This window comes from Vulpes lagopus, chromosome 20 (assembly GCF_018345385.1).
Source record: "Vulpes lagopus strain Blue_001 chromosome 20, ASM1834538v1, whole genome shotgun sequence".
NCBI lineage: Eukaryota > Metazoa > Chordata > Mammalia > Carnivora > Canidae > Vulpes > Vulpes lagopus.
Window position 1 is genome coordinate 5,828,646 of NC_054843.1, and position 19,038 is coordinate 5,847,683.

The following is a 19,038-nucleotide window of genomic DNA, read 5'->3' on the forward strand; positions in this document are numbered from 1 at the left end:
GCGCAGACCGCACTTTGCGGCTCGGCTTCAAACAAACTACCGTGAGGTGAGCGCGGCCTCTGGGGCCCCGCCCCCCTCGCCTGGGTCTGGGGCCCCGCGAGACGGCGGGCGGGGGTGGGGGCGCCGGGCGCGGGGGCGGGGCGCCGTGGTCGAGTGACGGCGCGCTTCACCTATTCGGGGCGCGGGCCGCGGCGCGGTGGGCCCCCACAGCCAATGGGCGGGGGCGGGGGCGGGGGCGGGGGGCGGCCCGGCCGGGGGGAGGGGGAGCCCGCGGACGGGGGACGCGGGGGGAGGAGGGGGCGGGCTCCCAATCCGGTTCCATCCGGTTCTCCCACCGCCCCCGCCGCGGGTCGCAGCAGCTCGGGCGGCGGGAGGAGCGTCAGCGGCCCAGGCAGCCCAGCTTCGCGGAGGCTCTCGGCGCGCGGCGGCCCGCAGGCACCCGGCACGCGCCCGCCCCGCCGCCACGATGCCCAAGAGGAAGGTGAGCGCCGGCCGCCCGCGCGCCCGGCCGCCCGCGCGAGGCCCGGGTCCCGCCGCGCCCAGGGCGGCCCAGGGCGGCGCAGGGCCTGACGGGCGGCCGGGGCCGGCGGCCGGAGGGCGGGCGGGGCCCTCGCGCTGTGCGTGCGCGGCGGCGGCGGCGGCGGCGGCCCGGGCGCGGCGTTCTGGAACGTTCGGCGGCTGAGGAGCCGGGTGGGAGATTCGAACGCGGCGGCGGGAAGCCGCTGACGTCACGCGGCCGGGCATTGTTCTGGCGGGCGCGGGGCGGGCGGGGGGCGCGCGGGCGCCTCGGCTGGCGGGCTGCGCCCCACTCGCGCGTGTGCTTGCTCCCGCAGGTCAGCTCGGCCGAGGGCGCGGCCAAGGAGGAGGTAAGAGCCCGCGCCCCTGCCCCTGCCCCTGCCCGGGAGGGTCCCGTGGCGCTTCGCCCCCTCACGCCGTGTCCTTTTCCTTTTCTCCCCTGAAGCCCAAGAGGAGGTCGGCGAGGTTGTCCGCTGTAAGTAGAGCGAGCCCCGCAACCGGGTCTTTTCCGTGGGGTCGTGCCCGGTGAAGACACTCAGTGCCGCCTTTGCCTTTCAGAAACCTGCTCCCGCAAAAGTGGAAACGAAGCCAAAAAAGGCGGCCGGAAAGGTAGGCTCCCAACTTCTGAGCGCCGCGGTGCCCGGCGCCTTATTTCTTAACGAACGAGCCGTCCCCGGGGGCTGAGGTCGTGGGACTCGGTTAGCGACCCCGGACTGTGTGACTCTGGAAGTCGCAACCGCATTTGCGGAGGTCCCTTCCTGTGTTCCCTACTTGAGTTTCATGTTTTAGAGTAGGAGCCCTGGCCGGCTTTTGTTTTGTTTTGTTTTGTTTTTAGGCCTGGGTCCAAAAAAAAAAAAAAAGAAAAAAAAAGGTCATGGTCGTTCTGGTGTTTTGTGGGAATATAACGTGTCACGGTCATTGCGCTGCAGAGTTTGGAAGACTTGAGACGCCCGGAGGTGCCAGCAAGTGCAGCCGAGGAGGGAAATCCCCTCTTGCGGGTGCGCATCGTGGTCGGGGCTCAGCCGCGGTGGAGACCCGGAGAAAGGGAAAGTGCAGGTCCTTGCGGGTCACGGGCTCTGGCCCGGGTGCAGGGCCACCGGTGTGTGGGTGCGAACACCTGGGTGCGCCCGGCACGTGATGGCGCCGGTGAGGTCCCTAACTGTGGATGGAGGAGCACGCGCCACGGTTTACCCGAGCAAACACGGAGCTGACTCTAGACCCTGTTAGAGGGGTCTCCCTGGGATAGGCTCGTGATGGCCTGGTTCGCACCCAGGGTCTTCGGAAGGTGTTGTTCTGGTGGGTCTGTAAGGTCTGAAAACTTAAGTTAGGGAAGCACAGCGTATGTAAATCTTGGTAACTTTGATTTTGGGTGTGACCATGGAGCCACCCTCTGCGAAGCTGTCACGGTCCCGGGGAATTCAGGTGTGATTAATTTCTGTGTGCTCAGAACTTGTGAGGAGTTAAACCCCCTTGTGGGGGGTGTTAGGCCCCCTTTCTAAAAGTACTGCTGGTAGCCTAGCACTGCATCATCAAAGGTTTTGTTTCCAATTATTTAAACAGTGAACAGAAAGTTAAGTCTCCCAACTTCGGGGATCCCTGGGTGGTGCAGCGGTTTAACGCCTGCCTTTGGTCCAGGGCGCGATCCTGGAGACCCGGGATCGAATCCCACATCGGGCTCCCGGTGCATGGAGCCTGCTTCTCCCTCTGCCTGTGTCTCTGCCTCTCTCTCTCCCTATCTCTCTCTCTGTGACTATCAAAAAAAAAAAAGTCTCCCAAATTTTCCTTTTTTCCAGTAGAAGGTTTTTTTTTCCTAAGTATTCCAAACAAGTATAAGCATAGTGTGTTAACTTAATGTTTCTCACGACAGAAGATAAAACCATAATTCTCTGTAAAAAGTTATGTAAAATAGGAACTTTTCTTGAAGGCCCAGAACATAACAAGCAAGCTGATCTTGTTGCCTAAGGATGGAATGAACTATGGATTATTATTACTCGTCTTTGGGATTTTTTTTTTTTTAATAAACCAATTGGTGGTAGTACTATGCCCATTTCCCACTTGCCACCCAAACTTTTAATGAAAATATTCAAACTTTACTCTCAGTTGGTATTAGGACATCAGGTGTAATGAACACATTTCTTTCTCTGAGGCCGACAGGTGAGTCTTTGTGTCATTGTTCCCCAAGGAACAAATTTGTCAACTCCATGTTGCCAAAGGAAAAATGTGGAGTTGGGGGTCTTTGTTTAACTTGAGTTTCTATAATTCTTGATCGATCCAGTTTAAAACCTTAATGGAAGGTAAATTTTTGATGAATTGATTAGAACGTTGGCACAGTGTTTTCAAAGTATATGCATACCACTGTGAGACTGTGACTTGTAGAATTTTTTTAGAAATATTTTGAGGATTGAAACCTAGCTAAGGAAAATACTGATTTTTTTTTTTTGATCCTGCTCTTAGTTAAAAAGCAGTATTATCTCAGCGCAGATTATTGTATATTTTATTTTCACTTCTAAGTGTTTACATTTTTATACTATTGCCATAGTGGTTACAAAATTAGTAAGTCTAAAGAAATCAGATTATAGAAAAATAGCTTTTAAACACAGAGGTGATTGTGACATTTTGTGGTACCAGTGTGAGGAGTGCTATCCCAATATGTTTGTTTTCGTAATGGATAGTTTATCCTGGGGCGCCCGACTGGCTCTGGGTACAGCCTGCAACCCTTGGTCTCAGGGTTGTGAATTTGAGCTCCACTTTGGGCATTGAGCTCACTAAGAAATAACAACTTACGGTTCATTCTAAAGATGGTGTGCTATCAGCAGCTGTCCTGTTGGTTTACACATGGAATGCCATCTTTGGTTCTGAATACATGACGCTGTTTTTTTCCCCCACTGTTACTAGCATTGAAGTTATGAAGTCTACGTGGTCTTTGTGGCTTTTTAACAAATATTGGTCAGTACCGATAGGGGTCTTCGATACAACTCACTGGTGATCTAAGTGAATTTAGCGGTTGGTGCATTCTTTATTCACAGGGTATAAATGTTGAATGTTTAAACTTCTTCCCTGTTGATGAGTGGTATCCAAAAACAGTTTTATGTTGCTTAACGGAGGCTTAAGTTTTGAACGTTATCCTTATACTAATGTGTGCTTTTCAGATTCTTCCAACATGTAAATGAAAACCATAAACTCAAAATTGATCCTTTTAGCTACTCATTACATGATACCAAGGGATTAGCTGTAGCAGGATAGTCGGCCTGACTACAACATGGTGCTGTTTTCAGGTGAATGGTCTTACTCTGAGGGTGAATGTCTTGTCAGGACCGTGATCATTTGACAATTTGATGATTATTCAAGCTTAAAAGAATTTTGGGGATGGGTAGGGTTACACTGTTCTTCCCCTCATTGGTTCAGTTATGTGGAACTCGAGAGAATAGGGGAGGATTGAGCAGGTGGAGGAGTGTAGCTCAGGCTTCAGGTGTTTCAAGGTAAGTCTAACGAGGCTTGATGATGAGAGAGTACGGGTACAGTTCTGGGCATACACTGTGGTCCTGACTGGTGCAGGTGGACTTTCACGTGTCTTCTGTAAGAGATGTGCTGTGCAACCCAGCATTAACACTGCAGCTGTTGGGCATACTGTGTCTATAGCAAGTGCGTAAGTGCCAGGTTTATACTTAAAATACACTCTTGCTGTATCCTAGGATAAATCTTCAGACAAAAAAGTGCAAACAAAGGGGAAAAGGGGAGCAAAGGGAAAACAGGCTGAAGTGGCTAACCAAGAAACGAAAGAAGACTTACCTGCAGAAAACGGAGAAACCAAGAACGAGGAGGTCAGAAGTGTGTGTTCATTTGGACTCTGAACAGTAGATAATAAGTTATATATTTTTCTGAAGCAAATAATAGAGTCTTTGTCAGAATATTAACAAAGCTGGGTACGGTAACTCCCAAGTGAATAGACAGGTGTTTTTTTTATTTTTTTATGAATGAGATCATAGTTAAAAATATATATGTAGAGGGCTTCTTTTTTAAATGAGTGAGCAAGAAATTTTAATATGCTCGGAATTTCACCACTAACAGATTCACTATATATGTTATATACAGGGTTCATTACTATAATTACTAATGTGAGTTTTTAAAAGGATTTAGTTTACTAATGGTGTAATACTTTCACATAACCTTAGGACTTAGTTTAAACAAATATCCTAGGCCTGCTTGCTCCCCCCCCCCCCCCCAAAAAAATCTATAGAACTGTTGTAATCTTGCTTTTATTTTCTGGATAGTGCTTCAGAAATGTTTTGAATCCATTCCTCATTTAACACATTTTCCCACTTCATTTCTGATAAAGAGTCCCATTTTTCTTGGGGCGCTTGAGTAACTCTGGGTTAAGCATCTTCCTTCAGCACTGGTCATAATCCCAGGGTCGTGGGATGGAGTCCCATGTCAGGCTCCCTATGCCCCTGTTACTCATGGTCTTTTTCTCTTTCAAATCTTTTTTTAAAAAGTCTGTTTTTCTTGAAAATGACTACTTGTGTTAAGACTAAATGAATAATAGCTTAGATCAAGCAAATAAAAAGACTTGGTGTCCTTATCTTTATCATTTTAAGTCATAGAGATTTTTTTCTTAACTAGGCTACAGGTTTTGATAAATGATTTTTCTTAAGCCAAGCTTTCTTTTTAAAAAATGTTATATTGGTTGAACCTAGAAAAATAATTTGGGGTATTTTAAAAACTTTTGTATTTAAAGATGAGTCTTAAACAAGTATGTAGTTCTAATTTGTGGAATCTAATCACGATTTATTTTTAATTGGTAGTTCTAACCACACATCAAATATTATGTGATGTTAAGATGAGATTACTAATCTAGTTATAAGGGAAGAATTTGACCTTGTAATACATGTTAATCACACTACTCTTGTTATTCATGGTGGTTGTGTTTAGAAGGTTGAATACTAAATAGTGGCACATGGAGGAAATACAGGGTTAGATTTTTGCAGCACCCTGAGCACATTTCCATCAACCCGTAGAGATCTAACCTTATTTTAGGTGTTTTTGTTGAATACATGCTATTAATGCATTAACACTGACCTCAGCGCTAACAGAAACAGCACTGTAAGTCAAGCCTAAATGAATCTATCCAACATGTGTATTTTCTCCATTAGGCACACCACAGCCGCTTTCTTGTGCTTAGCTGTAGTAGACTGTATTATACTTGTCTAGTCAGTATCATCAAGAAATACACAAAAAAGGGAAATGTGTGGCACTACTTAAACTGCAAAAGAGGCACTAGTTTAGACCGGAAACAACCACCCCAGCTGGGAATGGGAGTGTGCATGTTGGGCAACTCAAAAAATGTTTTAAGTCCATGGAAGTGCCATGAGTATTGATTCTGGCATTACAAATAAGTTTTAGTTGAGAGGCAAATTTACAAATGTGAAATCTACATATAATGAGGATCAACTGTATTTTCAAGACCTGATAATTATATATAAGTAAATTTTATGTTGTATTAAATGTTAAAGACCTCAAAGATCATAACAGTCCTACAGAAATCAAATATTTGATCATTATTTTTCCTTTCGTTTGCAGAGTCCAGCCTCCGATGAAGCAGGAGAGAAAGAAGCCAAGTCTGATTAATACCATATACCATGTCTTATCAGTGGTCCCTGTCTCCCTTCTTGTACAATCCAGAGGAATATTTTTATCAACTATTTTGTAAATGCAAGTTTTTTAGTAGCTCTAGAAACATTTTTAAGAAGGAGGGAATCCCACCTCATCCCATTTTTTAAGTGTAAATGCTTTTTTTTAAGAGGTGAAATCATTTGCTGGTTGTTTATTTTTTGGTACAACCAGAAAATAGTGGGATATTGAATGTGGGAGGCTTTGATTGTCTTGGGTGTCAGCTCAACATTCCATAGACGGGGTAGTTTTTATATCCTATAATACCAAGCATACTAAATGGCAATTTGGAGTCAGTCGTGCATTTAATATGTCTTGAACATTTTAAATTTCTTCTATTCCCATGTTGTTTTTGGTAGAATTGTTTCCTAAAGAAAACCACTCCTAGATCTTGGCTCTCCTTGTCAGAATTCTTGTGCACTCTGTAACATCTTGGTTGTGGTAGTCCAGTTTTTCTAGTAACTGTTAATGTGCTGTGCAAGATTGAAAATTTGAATATGTAGTGTATATGATATTAAATTGTGAATTAATGCGACTTAACAAAGTAACAGTGTATCAGCATTTGAAGATATTGGTACTTGATATACTGTTCAGGAAAATTTGCCTCCAAATTTTAAGCTGGAAGGTCACTGGAATAACTTTTAGCAAAGGATCACAACTACATGATTTTTTAGATTTTCGGTACGTACGTTAAGAATTGTGTACAAATTGAAATGTCTGTACTGATCCTCAGAACAACCAATAAAAAATTATGAAAGAATTTCTTGAAGCACATAAATTAGGTTCTGGCTTAAATTTTATTGAAAGAATTACACGCTTGTTCTACCAAAGTGTTCTTAAAATTTGAAAGTGGAATATTTAGTTTTTTTGTAATACTTGAACATGTATAAAGTTCTTGGGAGATGTTTGTGTGCCTGATTCGGTTTAATAATGGGCAAACGGGGGATCCCTGGGTGGCGCAGCGGTTTAGCGCCTGCCTTTGGCCCAGGGCGCGATCTTGGAGATCAGGGATCGAATCCCACGTCGGGCTCCCGGTGCATGGAGCCTGCTTCTCCTCTGCCTGTGTCTCTGCCTCTCTCTCTTTCACTGTGTGCCTATCATAAATAAATAAAAAATTAAAAAAAAAATAATGGGCAAACGGTCCAGCATCCTGAAGCAAACTAAATATGTAGTTATTTGTGCTTCATATTGAGATAAGTATTGGATAAGCTAAAAGTATATCTAGTGTGGTTTGTGTTTGCATATTTTTGAGATTTTCATACATACTGCACTTTCGTCAGAGGTGGTATTGGACACCTGCTAGTGCATTTTGGGAAATGCAAACACAGGGCCAGAGAACGCACCACGCTGAGGTCACCACCGAATGAGAAACCTTGAAACAGTGTAAACTTCACTATACTTGTTTTGCTCTGGAATGGTTGGGGGTGGGGCACAAGAATGCTCTAGAAATAAGTGCTGAGGGAATCACAGCTCTGCAAAGACGACCACAGGAATGGCCGTTTTGAGTAGACTTCAATCGGGAGTGGTGAAGTGTGACACCTTCAGTGAAACCACAGGATGTTAATGCAAAGAGGATGTTGAGATGAACGGACACCAAAGGAGGGCTGCTGTGGTGACCCTGAGGGAGTGGGAGGGGTCTAGGAGCCACATTCCCCAGGTTCCCAGTTCTTGGTATCTATGGTTCCTCTGTGGAGGGCCTGGGACTGTGATAAACAGATTTGTCGCTAATTTCTAAGTATAGGCAGCACGGGGTTGTGGATACGTAAATTTAAGCATTGAACTAAAACCTTTCCTGGTTGCATGTTTACCTTATACAATCTTATTGAACCAGAATTTCTCTAGCCACCTCTCTTGGTAGCAGTTAAAAATGTCTAAAAACCCATGACGAAAACCCTAGAATTTTAACCCTTTAACCTGTCTGGCACTGTTCACCTGTACCACCCAACCCCCTACCCCTAGGAACAGTTATTCGTCGTTTACAGTCACAGGGAGATCTCTGTTCTGAAATCCTTGCTAATAATAAAGAGACTTACTGGTTTTCTAAAAAGTAAGTAGTATAAGGGTTGGTTTTGTTTTTGCTTACGGATACCTACAAGAGATTGTCTTCTCTGTAGAAAATTGGAATGGAGGTACTTCTAGATCCTACTTGCCTTGAGCATTTTATTATCCTTTTATGAAAAAAATGAACCTTCACTTGGATGTTCTCTTAAGAAAAACAATCTTTAAGAAAACAAACCACTCAGGCATAGTTTTTAGAAAGATTTTATTAGCACTAGTGGGTGGGAGAGGGTGTGGCAGGCACCCTGCTGAACAGGGACACACATACTCTCCTCGCCCCCACCCCCACCCTGACATTCAGGATTCTGGGATCATGACCTGAGCTGAAGGCAGATGCTTAACCGGCTGTGCCACCCGGGCGCCCTGAGGCATATTTTTAAAATGAAATTTCTAAGTAATCTGTACACCCAGTGTGGGACTCTGGACTCAGGATCAAAAGTTGGATGCTCTACCAACAGCCAGCCAGCACCCTGTGGCATATTTTCTAAGCTCATTACCTACAAAAAGTGAATCTCTCTAAACTGGTTCTGAGCATTAAGAACTGAATGATAATGCTTGAATGGACATCAATTTAGACAAAAGGACAGGGAAGATAGCTTTTTAATAATGATGCAAGCAAATAAGTTTTCAATTTGTTAACTTTACGTAAAACCAGTGCAGATCCTTTCACTCCCTTGGCTTATCAGAGGCTGAGTCTGACCTTTCAAATGTGGGTTAATCAGAGGGCTAACAGCTCTAGAACCTGGTGCCTAGTACCAAGACTCATGCTAATCATGGAGGCCCTGGAGAAAATCTGTTGGAGTCTTGTTTGGGAAGTGTGTGTAAAAATATTTGTGGGGGACGCCTGGGTGGCTCAGTGGTTGAGCATCTGCCTTTGGCTCAGGGCGTGATCCTGGAGTCCCAGGATCAAGTCCCATGTCAGACTCCCTGCATGGAGCCTGCTTCTCCCTCTGCCCGTGGCTCTGCCTCTCTGTGTGTGTGTCTCTCATGAATAAATAAATAAAATCTTAAAAAATAAAATAAAAATGTTTGTGGGCATAGGGACGAAAATTAGGGGGACTGAGCTGGTACAGGGAGGAGAAATGTGTATTATGTATGTAATTGAAGTAGAGCAATTCACACTTGCTGGGGGAAAAAAATTCAGGAAATGCAGACAAAGCCAAAGACATCCATAATTCATTTACTAGACAACCAGCTGAGCCACCCAGGCATCCCTAGAAGTAGTTATTTCAGTTATGTTGAAATTTTCATGTGTCCTTAGGTTTTCTTTATTTGTAAAATGGTTTAATACTTGCTAAATAATTCATGTGGCTATGCCATAATTTGAACATTACAGGTGGAGTTTTTTCCCCTTAGGGATAACTTTACCTATACTCGAAAGCAGTACAGTATTCTGAACCCCCATGTACCAGTCAACCGATCCCAACAGCCATCAAACCATTGCCAATCCTTCCTGCTCAGCTGGGAGCCTGCTTCTCACTCTCCCTCTGCCCATTTGCGCTCACTCGTGCCCTCTCTCTCTGTCTCATATAAGTAAATAAAATCTAAAAAACAAAAAAACCATTGCCAATTTTGGCCGTCCATATTATTTTGAAGCAAATAAGGATGGATAGTTTTAAAAATAATATCTATAAATAGAAAAACAAAATACACAGGAAGCAAAAATCTACATCACTTAATAAAAGCTCCAAAAAGTTTATATTTGAAGTTTACATATTGTCAGGGTTGGATGCAGATTGATTTGAACCAAGAAGCTACTTAAAAAAAATCTAGTGTGGCCAGTTCCTCCTTTAGAATCAACACATTACTTTCCAGTTGCTGATTCCACATTGATTTTTTTAAAAGTAGGTGTTTTGTGGTTCCCTGAGGGTGTGGAAATGTAAAGTGATGTGATTAGTGATGGGCACTGGGGAGGAAGGAAAGCACAGCACAGGGATGCAAAAGATAGTCCCTACGTGGTACAAATGCAGACCCAAGTTAGGGACTGTAACAGCAGACCTGAGTTAGGGACCTCAGAGCACACCTGAGTTAGGGACCATCACAGCAGACCTTAGTTAGGGACTCCAGCAGACCTGGGTTAGGAACTCACAGCAGACCCGAGTTAGGGACCATCACAGCAGACCTGAGTTAGGGACCGTCGCAGCATCTGCTGTGCCCACTCAGCACGTCCTTTTGCGGATGAATGTAATCCCAGAAAGGAAGATCTGGAAATAGGACTTTCTTGAAGTGCTACTAATGCCTTTCTCGGAAGTGAGGAGCTACAGCAATGTCTAGCACAAGGTGCCCAATAAATGGCTGATGCTCTTCCTCAGTGATTTTCCCGGGTTGCGATAACTAGATTCCTGGTGGATTTTTCCCCCTTTACAACAACGTAGGTTGTTGAGTAAAGCCTTAGAAAATACACTTGAGAAACGCTTGGGCGGCTCAGTGAGTTAAACATCTGCCTTCAGCCCAGGTCGTGATCCCAGGGTCCTGGGATTGAGCTCCATGTGGGGCTCCCTGCTGCAGGTGGAGTCGGCTTCTCCCTCTCCCTCTGCCTGCCACTCCCCCTGCTTGTATTATCTCAAATAAATAAAATCTTAAAAAAATTTTTTGATTTAACTAACTTTTAAGTTGAGCATTGAACATGAGAGCTCCTTCTGTGGTCTGGCTGTGTTATCCTACTAGAATATGGCTGTGAGTCCATCCATGTGTCTTTATACCCTTAACTGTAAGGATTACTGCTGCAGTTCAGGTGTAATTTATAACTCAGTTATGTTAATATTAAATTTTTACCTCTGAAAGGACTTTACGTTAAATGCAGAAAATTCAAGTTGAAAAATGTATAGAGACTAATGATAAATTCAAGTAACGTATGAAGAATTTTAAATACACTAATCTGTTACGCATGAGTCAGAGAGAGGAAGCGTTGCAAAGCTTGCATGCTTGGATGTGTCTGTAAGGATGTGGCTGCATATTAAAATGTGCAAGATGATCAAATGTGCTGATTTGGGTTTTCACACAGAAAAATATTTTTAAAGGAATCTTAACTGTTGTAGCATAATTTCTCACTCTTGGCTTCACTTTTGCTTATCTCACTTATCTTTGAAGCCAAAGTGAACTAAATAAGTTCAACAAATTTAATTGAACTCATACAAGTAAAGTGGCCTCTTAGAAATCAGAGTAAATGGATTCTGGGTACTTGGAGCACACTGATCTTCCGAATTTCTGAGACTCAAAATGGGTCTTGAGTCAGTATTAAAATGAGCATTTTTCTCATAAAGGACAATATAAGATTTGAATGTAGGACGTAAAAGATCTGAATAAATGAGAAAGCAGGCTTCCTAAGAAAAGTCCATGCTTAAGGGTGTCAGTTCTTTTTACCTAAATAAATGTAATGCAATTCTAATCAGAATCCCAGTAGAATTTTCATCAGGAATTGGAAAACTGATTCTAAAGACCATCAGGGGTGGGGAGGCACCCGGGCGGCTCAGTGGTTGAGCATCTGTCTTCGGCTCAGGTCGTGATCCAGAGTTCTGGGATCGAGTCCTGCATCAGCTTCTCCACAGGGAGCTTGCTTCTCCCTCTGTCTATGTCTCTGCCTCCCTCTCTCTGTCTCTCATGAATGAGTAAATAAAATCTTTAAAAAGAATAAATAAAGACCATCAGGGGCATACCTGGCTGGCTCAGTCAGTAGAGCATGCAATTCTTGATCTTGCGGTTGTAAATTCAAGTGCCATGTTGGGTGCAGAGATTACTTAAAAATAAAATCTTTTTTTTTTTTTTAAAAACTTTTAAAAACAATGAAGACCATCAGAAAAATTATGAGACTAGATAATTTTTTAATAAAAGAATATAAGAGAAGCCTTGTCCCACCAGGTGTCAAAGTTCCTATAAAACTATGGTAATAAAAAAAAGTATGGTAATAAAAACAATATGAGTTTGGAACAGAAACAGACACAAAGAACAATGGAACAGAATACACAAAATAGATTTAATATGGTAGAGTGGCATTCTAAATCACTGAGGAAAAGACCATTCAAAAAAGAGTCTCAGGGATCCCTGGGTGGCGCAGCGGTTTAGCACCTGCCTTTGGCCCACGGTGCGATCCTGGAGACCCGGGATCGAATCCCATGTCGGGCTCCCGGTGCATGGAGCCTGCTTCTCCCTCTGCCTTTCTGTCTCTCTCTCTCTCTCTCTGTGTGTGACTATCATAAAAAAAAAAAAAAGAGTCTCAGCCCAATCAGGTATTCACTTAGGAAAATATAAATTAGATCTCTACCTTGTACCACATGTGGAGATACATTCCAATAGATTTTTTTTTATTTTTTTATTTATTTATGAAAGTCACAGAGAGAGAGAGGCAGAGACACAGGCGGAGGGAGAAGCAGGCTCCATGCACCGGGAGCCTGATATGGGATTCGATCCCTGGGCCAAAGGCAGGCACCAAACCGCTGCGCCACCCAGGGATCCCCATTCCAATAGATTTAAATAAAAGACCCAATACAGAAAAATTCTGAAAGTACTAGAAGGAAGTATAGAAGAGTTGTATAATTATGAAACAGGGCTTCCATTCTCTGCAAAGTAATAAATCCAGAACTCACAAAGGAAAAGGCTGAATGAATATTTGATCTCATAACATTTTTAGGTTTTTTTTTTTTTTAGTTTTTTTTTTATTTAAACAAATACCTGAGAAATACTCAGATTGGGAGAAAATATTAGCAATGCATATAACAAAGAATGAACATCCAAATCCTAGTCAATATTCGATAGAAGTCAGAGCAAATGGCATGAAGAGACAATTCAGAAGAAATACATATTTTTAAAATAGTTATAAAATGTGCCATTTCGGCCATTTTTAAGCATACAAGTCAGTGGCAGTAAGTACATCCCCATTGCTGTGTGAACATCCCCACCATCTCTCCAGAACATACTCACTTTCCTAAATTGAAACTCTGTCCCCATGAAACACTGACTCGTCATCCTCTCCTCCTGCAGCCCCTGGCACCCACCATACTGCCCTCCATCTCTATGCACCTGACAGCTCTAGGGACCTCGTATAAGTGGAATGACAATATCTGTCCTTTTGTGACTGGCTGAGTGCACTGAGTACATCTCCAGATTTCACCCACGTCGTAGCAGGTGTCAGAATGTCTTTCCTTTTCAAGGCTGAATGATATCCCGCTGCATGTGTAGGTGGACACTTGGGTTGTTCCCATCTCTTGTCTACTGTGAATAACTCTGCTATGAACACGAGTGTAAAAATACGTGCTTCTGTCCCTGCTTTCAATTCTTTTAGGCACATACCCAACGGTGGAATTGCTGGATCATATAGTAATTCTATGTTTAGTTTTTTGAGGCGTTGTCATACATTTCTGCAGTGGCTGCACCATTTTACATTTTACATTCCCACCAGCTGTGCCCCGGGGGTTCCAGTTTCTCTACACTTCTGTCAACATCGGTTATTTTCTTTAAAAAAAAAAATTGGGGGGATCCCTGGGTGGCTCAGTGGTTTGGCGCTTGCCTTTGCCCCAGGGCGCAATCCTGGAGTCCCAGGATCGAGTCCCGCATCAGGCTCCCGGCATGGAGCCTGCCTCTCCCTCTGCCTGTGTCTCTGCCTCTCTCTCTCTCCCTCTCTCTCTCTCTCTCTCTCTCTGTCTATCATAAATAAAAATCTTTTAAAAAATTAAAAATAAAATAAAAATTAAAAAATAGTTTTAACTGCATTTGAAAGGAGTGCAAATAAATATTTTTTTCTTTATTTATTTATGATAGTTACACAGAGAGAGAGAGAAAGTCAGAGACACAGGCAGAGGGAGAAGCAGGCTCCATGCACCAGGAGCCCGACGTGGGATTCGATCCTGGGTCTCCAGGATCACACCCTGGGCCAAAGGCAGGCGCCAAACCACTGCACCACCCAGGGATCCCTGAGAGGAGGGCAAATAAAAAGAGGTGCCATTTCTGCCTACTGGATTGGTAAAAATGTAAAGAAATAATGGTAATATTTCATGTCGGTAAGGACGAGGATTAAAAGGCATGCCTATCCATTTGCTGCGTGGACATGTCAATTGGAAATGACCTTTTTAGAGGGCGATTTGGTAGTACTTATCAAAGATTTAAGTGAACATATCCTTTGTGATAGTTAATTTTACATACTAATGTGGCTGGTTCATGGTGACCACATCTGTTGTCAAGCATTATTTATCCCAGATATTTCTGTGAAGGTGTTTGGGATAAGATGAACATTTAAATTTGTGGACTTAGAGTAAAGCGACTTGTCCCCCATAATGTGGGTGGGCCTCATCCAATCAGTTGAAGACTTGCATAGAACAAAAAGACTGACCTTTCCGGAGCAAAGAGGGAATTCCGTAGCAGATGGCCTTCAGACTGGAACTGCAGGTTTCGGACCCACCAGCCTCCATAAATCACATGAGCCAATTTCTTAAAATAAACCTCTGTATATTACATATCCTATTCTCTTTCCCTGGAAAACCCTGATCAATACATGCTTTGACCTAATAATTTATTTTGTAAGAGTCTACGCATTAGAAGATTACAATTGTGTAAGGATGTATGTGCAAGCACATTCCATGTAATATAATTTGTAAGTGCCCCATGTCCAACAATAGATTATATTACATCATCATCGATCCTTACTACCAAACAGCACTAAAAAGACGCTGGACTTGTATATGTTTCCATGGAAGAAAACCCAGAACACACGGGTAAGTAAGAAATGCTGGTTGCAGAACAATATGCACAACATAATTCCGTTGTCTTGATGTATTTGCTGAGCTCGAGAGAAGGGCACTTGGAAAGTGTTGACCGTGGCTCCCCCGAGGGATTGCGATTCAAAGAGAAGAGCCACGGTTCAAGAGGGCATTTGACTTTTAATTATGTCTATATGATCTGAATTTGTTAAAATAAGCATATCGTAATTTCGTTAAAAAAAAATTGCAACCAAGGAGAGGAAAAGAAGTCCAGGTCAGGGTTTTTCAGTTCAGGGCTGAGCTAAAAATTGTCCAAAAAAATGGTCAAGCGCCCAAGGTTCCCATTTGGGGGCAAATCAGACACATCCCTCCTGGGATCTGGAGGTCCTGACCCGAATTGGAGCTTTTTACGATCTTCTCTGGGGTCCTTTCCCCCACCCCGCGATGGCCAAGAATGAGAGTAGCCAGGTTGAAGGGAGCAGAGTCCCAGGCCCAGCACGGGCCCTGCGCCCCCAATGTTGGGAGATCTCGTGTTCCAGCAACAGCCGCAACACATGGCTACGCAGCGGAATTTTCTGAAAAAGATCTTACCGTCAGCTCTTGACGGGCCGGGCCTGGGTGGGGAAGGGGACCAGCGTGCTGCAGAAAGGTTTGCAGGGCAACCACAACGTGCCACGTGCATTTGCATGTAGACATCTCAGCCCTCAGCTCCGTCCCGGTTCCGTTGGGATGGCAGGTCTGGGAAGAAGTCCCCAAGTATCCGTGACCACGTTGAGGACGATGAGCTGGGGAGAATTCAAGGAGAAGGGGGCCGCTTGACCAGAATCCATCCCAGGCCCTTCCGGTCCCGAGCTCTCCCTCTCTCCTCCACCCTGGCCTGAATCCCACCCCACTCCCCAAGAAAAACCCCTTTCACAGAGAACAACAGCCTCCATTTGTTTTGTTTTGTTTTTCAAGAGAACAAATCTGGGGGACCCCTGGGTGGCTCAGTGGTTTAGCACCTGCCTTTGGCCCAGGGCGTGATCCTGGAGTCCCGGTATCGAGTCTCACGTTGGGCTCCCCGCATGGAGCCTGCTTCTCCCTCTGCCTGTGTCTCTGCCTCTGTGTGTGTCTCTCATGAATAAGTAAATAAAATCTTTAAAAAAAAAAAGGAGAGACAACAAATGTACACTTTTATTTATTTGCTTTTCACTAAGTTTAAATCCTTGAGGGGTACAGCATCACACGGATTCTGTGGCCAATGGCTTTCGCAGGGAGGTCACTTCGGAATTTGGCACGAACCACGCCACTGTTTCCATGAGCACGAGTTACTTTTCCCCAGATCACTCTGGTTTTGCTTGGTTTGCCACCAGGAGTTACTGTGCTGTTCTTTGCTTTGTACACACAAGCACATCGCTTGCCGAGATAGAATTCAGTTTCATCTCAAGCATAAACACCTTCGATCTTTTTTTTTTTTTTTAAGATTTTATTTTATTTATTCATGAGAGACACAGGGAGAGAGAGAAGCAGAGGGAGAAACAGGCTCTATGCAGGGAGCCCGATGCGGGACTCGATCCCAGGACTCCAGGATCACACCCTGGTCTGAGGGCTCAACCGCTGAGCCACCTGGGGATCCCCAACCCCTTCGATCTTAAGTAGAGCTGTGAGCTCCTTTTGATTCCGGAGACTCCGTTTACAGCCGGCAAGAATGGCCTTGGACCAGAGCCTTCCAGACATAACCGTCGTTTTAGGAGTCCTGTTCCCAGCAGGCCTCCACAAGACACCCCCCATTTGGATGGCTCTAACCGTGTGAAAGGGCTTGATGAGGATAAGGTGAGGCATTTGAATCTCCAAAGATAATTTAGAAAACAAAACAAAACTCCAGCCGGTGCTGTAGGGGAGATACTTTAGAACAGAGGTCCGTTTTCACTTAGTTTGTGACCGGTTTGGGAACTTTTAGCTGATTTATTCCCAACTGTGCCAGGAAGCAGGCATGGAAACCGATGCATCAGTGGGAGGGTCGTTGATAGGACAACAGTGTGGGATCAGTGTGGGAAGGGAGAGTCTGTACATTTGTTCTTTTGCGTGTAGGTACCAGGACAGTCTGTGTGCGTGGCCCAGGCGCTAGAGATACTGCAGGGAACAAACATCCTGCCCCCTCGGACCTTACATCCTACTCCGGAGGCAACCAAGAGACAAATTAAAATATGCACAGATATAATTTCAGGAAGTTGTGTTATGAAGAAAGCTTAAAAAAAAAAAAGGTGAGAAACTGGAGCGGTATTACCTCGGAGAGCGTGTTTAGGGAACGCTGTTTTGGGGCAGTGTCATTTCAGAACAGGAAAAGGAGCCAGCCTTACAAAACACTGCAGGAAGAGCGTTCTGATCAGAGGAAACAGCAAGTGCAAAGGCCCTGCGGTAGACGTGAGCTGGGGTTTGGTCAAGGAAGTGAGACAGACTAAACAGGGTTAGGGAGAGAAGTAGGGGCCAAGGAGAAAGATGGGGGTAGGAACCAGGCTGTAAAGACTTTGGATTTTATTCTGGATGTGATGGGAAGGCATTGGAGGGTTTTCAACAGGGGATCAATGTGCCCTGGTTTACGTTGTTAAAAGCTAACCCTACCTGCTGGAACAAATTGCCACAGCTTTGAGGGCTTACAACAACACAAGTTTATTATCTTAATTTGATGGCCGGGGGTGGGCATTAGTCTGGAGGTCAGATGTCCAAGATGAATGTCACTGGGCTGAAGTCAGAGTTGGGCCTTTCCTTCTGGGTTCCTGCTGAGTCTCCGCTAGGGCCTCCACTTCTGGGCACCTCCTTGCCTCTTCCAGCTCGTGGAGGAGGCCATGGCAATGGTCAACGCTGGGAAGCACGATGGTTTATGCCTCGGAGGGCGTGGTGCAGGTGGGGGGCTTGGATTTGGGGTGCTTGGGGTGGCCCTGCCTCTCAATGCTTCATTGCTCCCGAGTTCCTTTCCTTTGCACTTTTTAGGGTGAGGTTGGCCTGGGGGTAGTCGTGCCCCACTGAAGAAAGGACTCACTGAGGGCTTGGGCTCCTGGCAGGCTTGCTCCCCAGGGCATCCTTCAGTGGAGGCTAAAGAGAAAGGAATCTTAAGGGGATCCCTGGGTGGCTCAGCGGTTTAGTGCCTGCCTTCGACCCAGGGCATGGTCCTGGAGTCCCGGGATCGAGTCCCACATCGGGTTCTCTGCATGGAGCCTGCTTCTCCCTCTGCCTGTGTCTCTGCCATTCTCTCTGTGTCTCTCATGAATAAATAAATAAAATCTTGAAAAACAAGAGAAAAGAATGGAATCTTGTTTCAAGGAAATTGTAAAGCAGTAGCCAGGAAAACTACCCTCGGGACTGACAACTGTCTTCACTCAAGTAGTTAAAGATCCTGCCCCTAGAAGGGCTCCGGGGGCACATTAAATTGTTCAACACATCTTCCTTTATCGGGACATTCACAGACACAGATGTTTTTATTTTATTTTGAGAAGACAAAATGCAGGGGCTTCTCTCCTCACCAGTCTTGCCTATTGTGCTCACTCTTGTTTCTGGGTCTTTCCTCAGGCTTTTTCTCCCACCGAGAATGCCCTCCATTTGCCCTGTATGAATTCTACTTTTTTTTTTTTTTTTTTAACATCACCCTTCTTTCAGGAAGCCTCCTTGAATTTTTCTAGTCCACCTCAAGGTCTATCTTTTTTTTGCAGCCTTACCTTATAGTCACCAATAGTAATACAAAATCTCCCATTCATTGTTCCCGGCTTTCATGTAATTTAGTGTTTTACCTAAATTCGATTCCCACAAAACCCTACAAAAAAAGAATCTTCTCCACGTGATGCTGAGAAAACTACAGTAAGCACACGTTGGGTGACCAGCCAGAGAGCTACATGGCTAGAATTTTTTTAAAGATCTTATTTATTTAAAAAATATTATTTATTTATTCAGGAGAGACACACACAGAGAGAGAGGCAGAGACACAGGCAGAGGGAGAAGCAGGCTCCGTGCAGGGAGCCTGACGTGGGACTCGATCTCGGGTCTCCAGGATCATACCCTGGGCTGAAGGCAGCGCCAAACCGCTGGGCCATTGGGCTGCCCCATGGCTAGAATTCGAATTCAGTTTTACCTGGCT

The 19,038-nt window shown here is 44.7% G+C and overlaps 1 protein-coding gene and 1 pseudogene across 1 annotated transcript; one reads left to right on the forward strand and one right to left on the reverse strand.

Annotated features, from left to right (window-relative positions):
- Positions 1–270: 270 nt before the first annotated feature.
- Positions 271–6,943, forward strand: HMGN1 (high mobility group nucleosome binding domain 1). The gene is made up of 6 exons (XM_041735107.1): positions 271–481; positions 834–866; positions 962–991; positions 1,075–1,125; positions 4,209–4,337; positions 6,094–6,943. Exons 1-6 carry the CDS (start codon positions 467–469, stop codon positions 6,139–6,141), a joined length of 306 nt encoding a protein of 101 aa, XP_041591041.1. The 5' UTR covers positions 271–466; the 3' UTR covers positions 6,142–6,943.
- Positions 6,944–16,127: 9,184 nt separating this feature from the next.
- On the reverse strand, positions 16,128–16,646 carry LOC121479589 (annotated as a pseudogene).
- Between the last annotated feature and the right edge of the window lie 2,392 nt (positions 16,647–19,038).